The 14,352-nt window shown below is 43.3% G+C and overlaps 2 protein-coding genes across 3 annotated transcripts; both read right to left on the minus strand.

Annotated features, from left to right (window-relative positions):
• Positions 1 to 2,241: 2,241 nt before the first annotated feature.
• On the minus strand, positions 2,242 to 4,263 carry LOC109409973 (cytochrome b-c1 complex subunit 2, mitochondrial). 2 transcript variants are annotated; one of them, XM_062853804.1, is made up of 5 exons: positions 4,191 to 4,263; positions 4,025 to 4,120; positions 3,710 to 3,852; positions 2,508 to 3,558; positions 2,242 to 2,428 (listed from the first exon to the last, which is right to left on the minus strand). In XM_062853804.1, the coding sequence occupies exons 2-5, from the start codon at positions 4,067 to 4,069 to the stop codon at positions 2,342 to 2,344; spliced, it is 1,326 nt and encodes a 441-aa protein (XP_062709788.1). In that variant the 5' UTR covers positions 4,070 to 4,120; positions 4,191 to 4,263; the 3' UTR covers positions 2,242 to 2,341. The 2 variants fall into 2 exon arrangements, with proteins under 2 accessions (XP_062709788.1, XP_062709787.1); XM_062853803.1 differs by having other exon boundaries at positions 4,025 to 4,208.
• Positions 4,264 to 6,915: 2,652 nt separating this feature from the next.
• Positions 6,916 to 11,356, minus strand: LOC134286913 (uncharacterized protein K02A2.6-like). The gene is made up of 3 exons (XM_062848610.1): positions 9,490 to 11,356; positions 8,249 to 9,276; positions 6,916 to 7,068 (listed from the first exon to the last, which is right to left on the minus strand). Exons 1-3 carry the CDS (start codon positions 11,354 to 11,356, stop codon positions 6,916 to 6,918), a joined length of 3,048 nt encoding a protein of 1,015 aa, XP_062704594.1.
• Positions 11,357 to 14,352: the final 2,996 nt, after the last annotated feature.

The raw sequence follows: 14,352 nt of genomic DNA on the forward strand, positions 1-14,352 counted from the left end.
TGCGTGTATAAACACCAAAATATTGACAACTTTGCCAACGCTGATTGGTGGACACGGTGTGCACCAGCTACACTCCCGATTTTTTGAGTGCTACACTATCGTGCGCGGTGCAGAAAAAGTGCTACACCGGTGTAGCACGAAAATCAAAAACGAACATTTTCGGTGCAAAAGTGCTACACCGGTGTAGCACCACCGCAAAAACGAAAACGACATAACATTGCTTAAGAGAGTGTGTTTATTGGTTTATTTGTTTTTCAACGGACTATTCTTGTCTTATTGAATATTCTAATACTAATAAGGGAGCGTCCATAAATTACGTCACGCAAAAATTGCCCATTTTCAACCCACCCCCCCCCCCTCCCCCTATGTCACACTTTTTGTATGAAACCTCAGAAATTTTTGTATGGGTTGCCACACTTTACTAAACCCCCCCTCCCCCTAAAAGCGTGACGTAATTTATGGACGTTCCCTAACAATATCATCAAACACATACCCATAACATTTCAAGCAATTACAATAGTTCGTTTAACTTTTTCAAAAATCAAATTTCAGCAAACATAAACGAACGTAACAAACTAGAATGCATTAACAGTATTAACACATGAACTCAATTCGTACAAAAAATGTGAACAGCATCCTTGAAATCAACAATCATTTCCATGTCTTCACAACCAACACGCTATGCGCAACGCAAACAAAAAAAACAAAAACTAGCATTTAAAAAAGTTAAACTGGGCTCCATGTTTCATTCTGTTTTGCAATGAATTCTCTAAATTTTACATTTTTGGGCCATATACTTGGATTTATTGCACGAGTTTTCCATTGTTTATTAAAAGCAACTTTAAACGATATAAAGTCTGATTTCATGCGATGCTTCCATTTGGATGTTAGTTTGGCTACCTCGATGCGTTCGGGTTCGGGAGGCAAACCGCGCGAGAAACCATCACACGAATATTCCGTTCAGTAGCGCACTCATTTATATTTGTGATGAATAACGTGAAGTCATCATCGTCGTGGTCGTCTGTGAGGTGTCTCTCATCACTTTCCGCATTAGAAACACACGCATCTGTTCCTGTGAATAGCTTGTACAATGAGATGGGCGTCGAAAGGAAAAGAGCCGCATCGCTCGACGATGTCGTTGGGGCAAGCTTCGAGAGCGTTTCTACAATACCCGCTACAGTTGTTTTCAGCTCCATTATTTCATCTTCCAACGGTTTTGCGCTCGTTGCACTTCTTGCAGGTACAGACGTAAGGTTGTCTCTTGCTCACCGGAAACTTTCCATGCATGTATCGCACATCCAAATTATATTCAGCGAAAGGGCGCTCAAATCTTCGTCGCTGAGTCCAACACAGGCAGCGTGAAAAAATCCCGCGCAATCTCCTTCGCAAACAGTGTACGGACAAATCGCAACCTAGCGATTTATGACCAAAAAGTTCAACAATACTAGCATCTTGTCACTTTAATTTGAAGAAGAGAGAGTCGATGAAGAGAACTCTCTCGTGTTACTTTCGCCCTTATTTAAACTCAATCTAGAATTGTTTGCCATTGATTATACATTCAGTTATCCCAATCATTACTGCAAAGCACATCGGCCACATGCCTGAATTCAAAGCTTCCTGGAAGATATAATCCAAGCCCAGGGATATTATAGCTCGCGAATTTGAGACGATAACGTTTTTGAACCCGTTGTGATACGCTGATCCTACCCCAATCTTTTTTTCCTTATTGCGTTTGTGCCGTTTTCCAGGGTATCTTTTCCTATCCTTATCCAAATTCAATTTTCTTACTTATTCCTCAGGAAGATGATGCAATAGGCTTTTATAATAACAATGGCACAAATGTCCCAAATAAAACATAACGTATTTTTGAAATTTAATACCTGAAATCAGCAAATTTTGACACTTTATTATTGATACTAGAATTGTCAAGTTGCTGCAATACATAATCAATATCATAACGAGTATTGAAATTCCTTCAATGATAAGTTGTTTATTAGAGTATTATAAATAATTAGGGGATCCACTAAAAAGATTAAATAACTGCGTAGGTAAGTTATGAATATCTTATTATTGAAATATGAAATTTCGAATGAAATAATCCAACATTGCCTTGGTGATCGCGACGTTTAATCAGACTAATAATTAATCAGCGATTTACGGTGTTGTGAATTCCCTTAATGATTAAATTGTTAAATGCTACGAGACAGGAGATTTCTCTAGACACAAATACCCAACTATCTGTTCATTTCGCTTTCATTTTGGTTTCCTTTTTTTTATTTATACGAATAATAATGATACAAGCTACATACCGATTCTGCACATTTCTCCTCATGCGCCCTCCTTAGTTCAGGCTGCAAAGATACGGCACGCTGCTCAAGTTTCCGACGGCGCCAACGGCCAGCTTTCCGGAAGCCAACTTCCGAGCAGCCTGTAAATTTCAGAAGAAAAACAAACATTCTCAGATTTAGCGATATGAGTGGGTTTTTTTTTTTCGAAGTTCAACTTACCGCCTGCACGTCGCTGGTCGAAACCGATTCGATGGCAGCAAGGATTTCGGCCTTCTTGTAGATCTTTCCCAGCAGGGCAGCCTGCTCACCGAGATCGAAAGCCAAGGTGCCGTGGCTTTCCAGGTACTCGGCGATCCACGAGTAGACTCCGGCCTTTCCACGGGCGACATCAGCGTCCGACACGTTCAGCGATCGGAGGCCCTTGACTCCGGCTTCGACGGCTTTGCCGACTTCCTTGGCACTTCCGGCCACGACGAATCCGAAGAGACCGTTATCGCTGTAGCTGGAGTACAGAGCGCTGGAGGCCACACCTTCTCCAATCTGCTTGGTGAGGGCACCATTGTTGGCACCACGCTTAGTTACTGGACCAGTTCCGGCAGCATACTGGAGAACATAGCCGGCAAGACATTCGTTCAAGCTGTTCCAGCCGGGAGCATGCGTGGCAACGGCCACGGCAGCTCGGTTTCCTCCACGTTCGTGACGAATTTCGCTGCTGTTGAAGCTATCGACCTTGCTCTCTGAGCTGCTACCGGATCCCAAATTTAGGCTCTGGGCGAATCCAACCAGGAGCTGGTGGTCAACGCCAACGCCAGCAACAGCGGCACGAGCCGCGGTGCAGTTGGCGGCCACATAATGCTGCATGGTTTCCGACGAGTGCTTGCCAGCATTGTATCCCGGGCAGAAGACCGAGTTTCCAAGTCCGCTATGGAAGGCGGCCTTATGCAGCGACTCAACGGCTTCCACTTCCGTCGGAACCCGAGCGATATCGGCCTTGACCCGTGTGGTCAAATCGGCCAATTCCCACGGCTTGAAGACCTGACCGGTGGCAGCGGCCTCCAAGAACTTCAGCCCAGTTTCCAGCTCATCCTTGGTAACGGCGACCGTGTAGGTAATGGTCTCACGGTCCGAAGTGGCCGTCAACGAAGATCCAACCTGTTGCAAGTTACGAGTGATACCGAAAGTGGTGGCGGTCTTGGTGGAAAGACCAGCAGCCGCACGCAGGACATGCGAGGCGCCCAAGTTATCGGCAGTTTCGTTGCGGGATCCGGCACTGAAAGAGTGAATGCGGCAAATGCTAAAAATTTTCTTCCGGAATTTCTACGGCCCATAATATCAAAACGTCCCATGAATGCCATGATAAATTCTCCTTCCTGATTTTAAACAACACTTCCCTAACCCACCGTAAACCCCAAACAACATACCGATAAACAATGGAGACCCGAGCGACGGCAGCACCGGATTCGGCCGAAGCGACCGTCATCTTGTTCGGCAGGTTGGTGCACTGGACATCGGCTGAGCCACGGCAGGCAGCGGCAGCCTGTGCCTGGGCAGCGAATCCACGAGCCTACAAATAAACCACAAAAACAAACTTCCATTAGTAGGCATCATTCCACCGAACTGGAATCACTTTTCGCGAGCTTTTCGTTCCATCTCCCGCAGAAATAAGGCCCTCTTGCTATTTACGTAACATTTCTTTTGCACAAGATGGAAAATCACTCCCGACTGAGAGTACCTACCGCAGCGGCACGGAGCATCGGAGTCTTCGAAACAGCGGATGCCATTGTTTCTGGTCTAGATGTCGAATTCGGAGGTTTCGGTGTTACGCTCTAGATCTGGAAAAGAAGGATTTTTTGGATGATTTTTCTCCAACCTGTCCCGTCTCCGCAGAAGCAAAAAACTCACACGACAGTCGCGCTGCGATGAAGGGGATTCTCGCGTTTCGGTTGTGTGTGACGGACGAATGACGTTTGGACGGCTGATTTGAGGATGGTGAGAAGTTTTTTGGCTTTTTCTTTCGATTTTTCTCACGTCAAGTGTCAAGTTTCAAGAGTGCCAACGTTTTCGAGTCAAAGTTTTTTTTGAAACAGTGGTTGCACGGAAAACTATTTGTTCCATGAGGGAGTGGCACTTCCAAATTTTTCCATAAATTTTTCACGAATTTAGAATGGGGCACGTTCGGTGTAGTACTAGATTTGTAGTAATGAGCTGAATTTTAGTATGGTGAGAAGGTCAATTCTCCGTTTCTGCACTGAATTGGTGCAAAATGCGTGGGTATTATGATTCCTTGCCTAATTTGATGCTGTTTGAGCAAAACTTTGGATAATTATGTTGTTTATGTTGCAAGAAATGGAGAAAACAACAACACTGTTGACCAAAGTTTTGCTCAAACAGCATCAAATTAAGCAAGGAATCATAATACCCACACTTTTTGCATCATTTCATTGCACAAACTGAGAATTGACCTTCTCACCATACTAAAATTCAGCTCATTACTACAAATCTAGTACTTCGCCGATCTGTCCTATTAGAGTTTTTTACGAATTTAGAATTTGACGACGAAATTAAACTTACCCTCTTATTATCAATGGGGCACTTTCGGTGTAGTACTAGATTTGTAGTAATAAGCTGAATTTTAGTATGGTGAGAAGGTCAGTTCTCTTTTTCTGCAATGAAATGGTATTATGATTCCTTACCTAATATGATGCTGTTTAAGCAAAACTTTGGATAACTATGTTGTTTATGTTGCAAGAAAAGGAGAAAACAACAACACTGTTACCCAAAGATTTGTACAAACAGCATCAAATTAGGCAAGGAATCATAATACCCACGCTTTTTCCACCATTTCATTGCAGAAACGGAGAATGAGGCACGTTCGGTGTAGTACTAGATTTGTAGTAATGAGCTGAATTTTAGTATGGTGAGAAGGTCAATTCTCCGTTTCTGCAATGAAATGGTGCAAAAAGCGTGGGTATTATGATTCCTTGCCTAATTTGATGCTGTTTAAGCAAAACTTTGGATATTAGCGCATTTGCCCAAGAGTACACGCGGCAAATCCCTGAGGAAAGGAACAGCCGCGTTTTTTGCTCCCCTTTTACTCAATAGGAGGCAATCAGTGAAGTACTAGATTGAAAGTAGTGAGCTGGATTTTTGTATGGTGAGATGATCGATTCTCCATTTCTGCAATGAAAAGGTGCAAACAGCGTGGGTTATATGGTTTCTTGACTAATTTGATGCTGGTTGAGCAAAAGTTTGGGTAACTGTGTTGTTGTATTATTTATTTCTTGCAACTTCAACAACACAGTTACTCAAACTTTTGCTCAAACAGCATCAAATTAGGCAAGAAATCATATAACCCACGCTGTTTGCACCATTTCTTTGCAGAAATGGAGAATCGATCATCTCACCATACAAAAATCCAGCTCACTACTTTCAATCTAGTACTTCACTGATTGCCTCCTATTCTTATGGGAGATAACATTGCGGCGTTTCCTCAAGTGCGGTTGTTCCTTTCCAAGAGGATTTGCCGCGTGGAATAGGACGCAATCAGTGAAGTACTAGATTGAAAGTAGTGAGCTGGATTTTTGTATGGTGAGATGATCAGTTCTCCATTTCTGCAATGAAATGGTGCAAACAGCGTGGGTTATATGGTTTTTTGCCTAATTGTATGCTGTTTGAGCAAAACTTTGGGTAACTGTATTGTTGAAATTGCAAGAAATAAATAATACAACAACACAGTTACCCAAACTTTTGCTCAAATAGCATCAAATTAGTCAAGAAATCATATAACCCACGCTGTTTGTACCATTTCATTACAGAAACGGAGAACTGATCATCTCACCATACAAAAATCCAGCTCACTACTTTCAATCTAGTACTTCACTGATTGCTTCCTATTTCGTGCAAATGCGCGTTTGGAACATTATAAAGGCCGCGCGGTGTATCATATTCAGCAAACCAGTCAATAACTATGTTGTTTATGTTGCAAGAAATGGAGAAAACAACAACACTGTTGCCCAAAGTTTTGCTCAAACAGCATCAAATAGGAAGCAATCAGTGAAGTACTAGATTGAAAGTAGTGAGCTGGATTTTTGTATGGTGAGATGATCAATAGGACAGATCGGTGAAGTACTAGATTTGTAGTAATGAGCTGAATTTTAGTATGGTGAGAAGGTCAATTCTCCGTTTCTGCAGTGAAATGGTGCAAAACGCGTCGGTATTATGATTCCTTGCCTAATTTGATGCTGTTTGAGCAAAACTTTGGAAAACAGTGTTGTTGTTTTCTCCATTTCTTGCAACATAAACAACATAGTGTTGTGATAAATGGGGCCGATGATTTACACAACAAACATATTAAAACTTTATTTAAAATACTGATTAATATAACACATTAAAACGCGGCGTGGTTTTCACTGCGGTGGTAAAATACATTCTGTTCTGATCGCTATTGTTACTGTTACTGTATGGATGATCTGTTGCTCCCTCTCGCTCGCTGTGTTGGTAGACGTCAGTCACTCTGACAGAGTGTGTCAGATGATGAGTCCACTGTGAATAAGATGGTGCAATGTTGGATCGTAGGGTGGTCCTCCCAACACCTCCCCCTCTTAGAAGAGATGATACGGCTCATACCTCACGGGTTGTCTTCTGGTTCTCGAAGACTGGCGAAGCTGGCTCGGTTGCTGCTGAATAGTAGCTCTTGGTGGCTTGACTGGTGCTCGGCGATGAACCTCCCTTGATTGTAGTTCATGTAACAGTGACTGTGACGGTTCGGCTGATTCTGGTTCTGCTCGTTCAGGTGCAGTATGCTGACTTAAACCGCATGAATCCAAAAGTATACTGAGCGGAATTTGCATAGACTGCTGTTGTACTGTTGAGGTTGGCTGTTCTGACTCGTACCGTTTTCTCAGTTGATTGCAGTGTGATCTGACAAGATTCCGCTTGTCTGGTAGCCAAACGTTGTAGATAACTCGACCAATGCGTTCTATGACTTGACCGGGTTCCCATGACCAGGCGTTGTTTCGATGTACTTTCGTCCAAACCAAATCTTTGGCTTCGTAGTTTCTTGCTTTCGTTCCATGTTTACGGTTGAACTGATCTTCTTGCTTGGACTCGACTTGCTTATAGAACGAAGTTGGTGGTTTCAGTAGATCCATTGACATTCGGAGTTTTCTGCCCAGTAACAGTTCTGCTGGCGACTTTCCTTCAGGTGCGCTACGACATGGAGTGGAGCGGTAGCACAGAAGAAAAGTGTCAATTGCTTCGCGGAGTGTCTCTCCCCCCGCCGTGATTTTCCGAAGTCCTCGCTTGAATGTGTCGACAAATCTTTCTGCAAGACCGTTCGACTGCGGATGATACGGTGGCGTCTTCAGATGAAGGATACCGTTGTTACTGCAAAAAGCTTCGAATTCTTCACTGCTGAACTGTGTACCATTGTCAGTAACCAATGTTTCTGGCATTCCATTTCTGGAGAAGATCTCACGAAACATGGTAACTGTAGCAGATGTAGTAATGCGCTTGGTAGAGATGACTTCTGGCCACTTACTGAATGCATCAACGACAATCAAATAGTAATTACCGTCGACTGGTCCAGCATAGTCTGCATGTATTCGCTGCCAAGGCTTTTCTGGTACAGGCCAAGATTCCAGGTTAGTTTTACTGTTTGTCTTGGCTGCCCTCGAACATTCTTCACATGATCGAACACGCTGACTGATTTGCTCGTCGATCCCAGGCCAATAGACATAGTTACGTGCTATGGACCGCATTCTTTCTACTCCAGGGTGCCCTTTGTGTAGAAGTTGAAGTGTTCGTTCACGAAATTTTGTTGGAATGACCAAACGTTCGCCGTAGGTGATGCAATCAGAAACAATTGATAAACTGTCTCGACGCTGATAAAACTGTAGTAGTTGTGGATCGCTGATTTTTGACTGATTGGACGGCCAGGTTGTCTGAACGAACTGCCTTACCTGCTTCAGTACTGTATCCGATTGTGTTCCAGCTTGAATCATCTTGAACGTGACTGGGAGAGCTGCCACTGACTGCTTGACGATGTCTTCCATGGTATCTTCCAGTTCAATCGATGCGATAACGTACTCCTCGTTTGGACGGACGTGGGTGTTGATCAGACGGGATAGGATATCTGCATAACCAAAACTTTCTGTACTTACATATTTGATACTGAAGTCGTACAGCAATAGAGTTAATGCCCATCGCTGAAGTCTGTTGGCTGTGTACACCGGAATGCCTTTCTTTGAACCAAATATCGCTAGCAAAGGCTTGTGGTCCGTTTCCAAAACGAAATGTCGTCCAAAAATCATGCGATGAAACCGTGTAACTGCGAAGATCAGCGCGAGTCCCTCTTTTTCAATTTGACTGTAGTTGGACTCAGCTGGTGTGAGGCTTCTCGACGCATGTGCGATCGGTTTCACTGATCCGTCTGGTAGCTTGTGGGCAATGCGCGCTCCGATTCCGTAGTTTGACGCATCCGCCGACACTATGATGTCCAACTTTGGGTTGTAGTGCATGAGCGCCAACGGTGACTGCAGGATTTCACGGAAACGGTTGAATGAACGCTGACATTCTTCTGACCAATTCCACTTCGCACCAGATTTCAACAGTTGATCCATCGGGAACCGCAGTTTACGCATTTCCGGAACGTATTTTGCGTAATAGTTTACGGCTCCTAGGTATGAACGGAGTGATGAAACATCCTTGGGCGGTGGCATGGTGGCGATAGCTGATGTCTTGTCCGGATCGGGTCTGATGCCATCTCCATCCATAATCTGTCCCAAGTATTCCACTTCTTCCATGTTGAAACTGCACTTCTCAATCCGTACTGTAAAACCGAATTCTTCCAGACGTTGAAGCACTTGTTTTAGATTGCGGTCATGCTCCTTTTGTGTACGACCACCAATCAACACGTCATCCAAATAACCACAGGTTTCCTCGATGCCACTCAACACTGAATCCATGATCTGCTGGAATGCACCCGGAGCTGATTTGATGCCAGGTGTGAGTCGAGTGTAGCGGAAAAGTCCCTTATGGGTATTGACCAGGGGGAGCGACACTAGTTTTGCCAAGCTAAAAAACCTAAAAAAAGCTGAAAAAAGCCCAAAAAAGTCGCTAAAACCCGCAAAAGTTTTGCGGGTTTTACCGGGTTTTTTCGACTTTCTTCGGCTTTTTTTGGGGGTTTTCGGCTTGGCAAAACTAGTGTCGCTCCCCCCGGTATTGACTGTCAACAGAGCTTGATCTCGAGGGTCCACTTCCACTTGGAGGTACGCGTCGGATAGGTCGATATGACTGAAGACCTTGCATCCGGCCATCTTCGTGTAGATGTCTTCTGGCAATGGAAGCGGGCACTGATTTGATTCCAGAGCATCGTTGAGGCCTGTTGAAAAATCAGCACAAATGCGGACTTTACCGTTTGGTTTCCGCACAACGACGATCGGTGCTGCCCAATCGGAGTGATCGACTGGTTGGAGGATTCCCAAATTCTGCAAACGTTGAATTTCTTCTTCTACCGCACCTTGCTGACTGTATGCAACTGGACGTTTGGGACGGTAGACTGGCTTTGGTTCTCCTTTGAGTGTCAATCGCACTTTTGTTTTGGTGCAGAGTCCCATCTCACTTGAAAACACTTTCGGGAACTGGGCTTGCAGAGACTGTTCCGTACGAGACTGTTGACTGTTGATTTTATTGCAGAACGAACTGATAGGCACGTCCCACAATCCGAAAACCTCAATCCAGTCAGAGCCTAGAATGTTGAGATCCAGTTTGGGTGAAGCAACACGACACAAACACCGCTTTGTTTTGCCGCTGATGTTCACATCGCACCAAAATTCCCGGGCCAGATCGAGTGATCCCCCAGAAGCAGATTTTGCGTTGCAGGAGGGTGCGGTTCCTTGAGGTTGTCCGATTTGTCGCCAATATTTGTCAGAAATGATTGTGATATCCGACGCTGAATCGATCTGCAACCGAACTGGAACCTTGTTGATTTCGATTTCCGAAAACTTCCTCCGTTGGGTGATGTTGTTCACTGACACAATCTTCACATCCTTACTGCTCTTTGCACCGTACTTCTTCTTTTTCTTCTTACTGCTGCCACTAGCACTGCCGGACGAAAAACAGGCACAATATCCTTCTTTATGTCCTTTTCGCTTGCACTCCCGACACTGATGTTCACTGAATGGGCATTCTGCAGAAAAATGCATTCCCCCACACGACCAACACGGAGTTTTTGGTTGATTGTTATTCACTTTTCCCCCACCGCCTTGCTTGTGTTTAGGTTTGGCAGGTCGATCCTGATGCACTGCATTAACAGCACTGATTGATTGCTGTTTTTCCACAAGACTGTTGTCCTGTTTCAGGTTCTGTAAACTTTTACAATCTTCCACAACTTTCTCCAGAGAGATGTCCGTCGTCTCATTTAATTTGGTAATTAACCGCATGCGAATGTCCGAATCTCGCGTCGATTTTAAACCACACACAAAAATGAGACATTTAAACTGTTCCTCGGAGAGGTCGCGCAGCTTGAAATCCACACACGCTTTGTTAACTTTGCACGAATACGTCACAAAATCATCGGAATCGTCTTTTGTCGTTTGGAGGCACAAATAACGACGATGAAACACTGACACTGGCGATCCGAAAATTGTTTTCAATTTCGCGACTGTTTCACTGAATGTTAACTCCTTTGATAGTCGAGGCAAAATAAAACTGGTAAACCGTTCGTGCGCTGCTGGATTCAATTTCCTCATCAGTAACCGGACTTTCGCTGCATCGTCCAGTTTTTCTGCGTCTTTGTCGAACAAGTCCGCATATCGTGCGAACCAAGAGTCAAAAGTACTGCCATGTTCGGGATCATAGACGAACTCGGTGATGTTGCTGGACAATGAATCCAAAATGGTTTCATCTCCCGACATCTTCTGAACGGCCAGCTGGGTGGCTGAAACCTGCTGAGTGAGTTGCGCCATCAACTGCTGCTGTTGCTGGAGAATTTGCATCAGCATCTGATTGGAATTGGGCTGTTGCGAAAATGCTCCCGCACTCTGCTGCTGCACAGTTGGATCCGGCATTTTGTAACTTTTTCCACTTCACACGCGAAGACTTTCGTCGACCGAAAAACTGATTTTTACGCGACGAAAAAAACTGAATTTCGCGAAACCGGCACCGAAAATACTCGTCGCCACTTTGTTGTGATAAATGGGGCCGATGATTTACACAACAAACATATTAAAACTTTATTTAAAATACTGATTAATATAACACATTAAAACGCGGCGTGGTTTTCACTGCGGTGGTAAAATACATTCTGTTCTGATCGCTATTGTTACTGTTACTGTATGGATGATCTGTTGCTCCCTCTCGCTCGCTGTGTTGGTAGACGTCAGTCACTCTGACAGAGTGTGTCAGATGATGAGTCCACTGTGAATAAGATGGTGCAATGTTGGATCGTAGGGTGGTCCTCCCAACACATAGTTATCCAAAGTTTTGCTCAAACAGCATCAAATTAGGCAAGGAATCATAATACCCACGCTTTTTGCACCATTTCATTGCAGAAACGGAGAATTGACCTTCTCACCATACTAAAATTCAGCTCATTACTACAATTCTAGTACTACACCGAACGTGCCCCATTCTTCATTTCTGTAATAAACTGGTGCAAACAGCGTGGGTTTTCTTGCCTAATTTGATGATGTTCGAACAAAAGTTTGAGTAACTGTGTTGTTCAAGTTGCAAGAAATAAATAATACAACAACACAGTTACCTAAAATTTTGCTCAAACAGCATCAAATTACAGCCTGGATTCGCTGGTTGGGTCACGATTGCGCCCCGATTAGCGAATCGTATTCGTTCGTTGGGGCAACTGACATCTGATCAAAATGCCCTATAGACACACGCGTGTGACGAGAAATACGTCACGAAACACTCGCATACTTTCACAAACGTTCTGTATACAGGAGCTCCGATGCAACGGCGGTCAGACGTCAAACTCGATTTGACATCTATTTTGACATTGACAGTGCTTTTTAGTTGGGTTTTGCCCCAACCAGTGAACATTCAACCATCGAGACAGCCCATCCATCGAGCCACCAACGAACGAATCGGGACTGTAGACAAGAAATCATTTAACCCACGCTGTTTGCACCATTTTGTTGCAGAAATGGAGAATTGATCATCTCACCATACAAAAATCCAGCTCACTACTTTCAATCTAGTACTTCACTGATTGCGTCCTATTAGGCAAGGAATCATAATATCTTCGCTTTTTGCACCATTTCATTGCGAATAAGGTCAAAATAAGGTACACCGGGGCAAGTTGAAACGGGTGGGGCAAGATGAAACACGAAGTTTTGAAATAGATTTCAACGAGGATTTCAATACAATGGAGCACGTTCGGTGTAGTACTAGATTTGTAGTAATGAGCTGAATTTTTGTATGGTGAGAAGGTCAATTGGCTTCTTTAGAGGTGTGGAGATAACTCCATATTCTGAATCTGCATGCCAAACTGAGCCGAAATCCAAATTTTCATGATTTTTGGAGCCCGGGAACCTATTTAAAAATAAATTTGAAGTTTGTATGGGAGCGATTTGTCGAATCACCCCTCGTCGTATTTTATACTGGGCAGAGCTGTCAAGCAGTTGCCCAGCTGTCAAAAGGTGATTTCGAAAAATCTCTTTGAAATTGATTTTAGGTACCAAAATAAAGTTTTAAAAATCTGAAAAAAATCATAGTGGCTCAGAAAAGGTGCTCTTTCTAATAGAATCGAAAAATCAATACATTTTTCAAAACTTAAAAACCCAATTCTCCGTTTCTGCAAAGAAATGGTGCAAAAAGCGTGGGTATTATGATTCCTTGCCTAATTTGATGCTGTTTGAGCAAAACTTCGGATAACTATGTTGTTTATGTTGCAAGAAATGGAGAAAACAACAGCACTGTTGCCCAAAGTTTTGCTCAAACAGCATCAAATTAGGCAAGGAATCATAATACCCACGCCTTTTGCACCATTTCATTGCAGAAACGGAGAATTGACCTTCTCACCATACTAAAATTCAGCTCATTACTACAAATCTAGTACTACACCGATCTGTTCTATTTGGAAATTTAACCATCGCTAAAAGATTGTTTGAATCAAAAACTATGTGTTATGAAGATCAAACTATTTATCATCATTAGTAAACATCATGTTAACCCGCTGTTTCATCTTGCCCCACTCGTTTCAACTTGCCCCGGTGTACCTTACGGGGAATAGGACAGATCGGTGAAGTACTAGATTTGTAGTAATGAGCTGAATTTTAGTATGGTGAGAAGGTCATTTCTCCGTTTCTGCAATGAAATGGTGCCAAAAGCGTGGGTATTATGATTCCTTGCCTAATTTGATGCTATTTGAGCAAAACTTTGGGCAACAGTGTTGTTGTTTTCTCCATTTCTTGCAATATAAACAATATAGTTATCCCAAGTTTTGCTCAAACAGCATCAAATTAGACAAGGAATCATAATACCCACGCTTTTTGCACCATTTCATTGCAGAAACGAAGAATTGACCTTCTCACCATACTAAAATTCAGCTCATTACTACAAATCTAGTACTACACCGAACGTGCCCCATTGACCTTCTCACCATACTAAAATTCAGCTCATTACTACAAAATTAGTACTTCACCGATTTGTCCTCTCAGTTCAGAAGCATGCTATCGAAAAACAATGTATGGATGAATTGGCTTCTTTAGCGGTGTTGAGATAATTCCATATTCTGAATCTGCATGCAAAACTGGGCCGAAATCCAAATTTTCATGAATTTTGGTGGCCGGGAACCTATTTAAAAATCAAATTGAAGTTTGTATGGGAGCGATTTGTTGAAACACCCCTCGTCGCATTTTGTACTGGGCGGAGCTGTCAAGCAGTTGCCCAGCTGTCAAAAGGTGATTTCAAAAAATATCTTTGAAATTGATTTTAGGTATCAAAATAAAGTTCTTTCGAGGTTGCTCATTAGCCTTCTAAGCAACTTCATTTTTAAGTAATTTTGGAACTTGAAAGTTCACATAAGCACGCTGGATAGCCTTCTAAGCAG

The sequence above is a fragment of the Aedes albopictus genome, chromosome 2 (assembly GCF_035046485.1).
Source record: "Aedes albopictus strain Foshan chromosome 2, AalbF5, whole genome shotgun sequence".
NCBI lineage: Eukaryota > Metazoa > Arthropoda > Insecta > Diptera > Culicidae > Aedes > Aedes albopictus.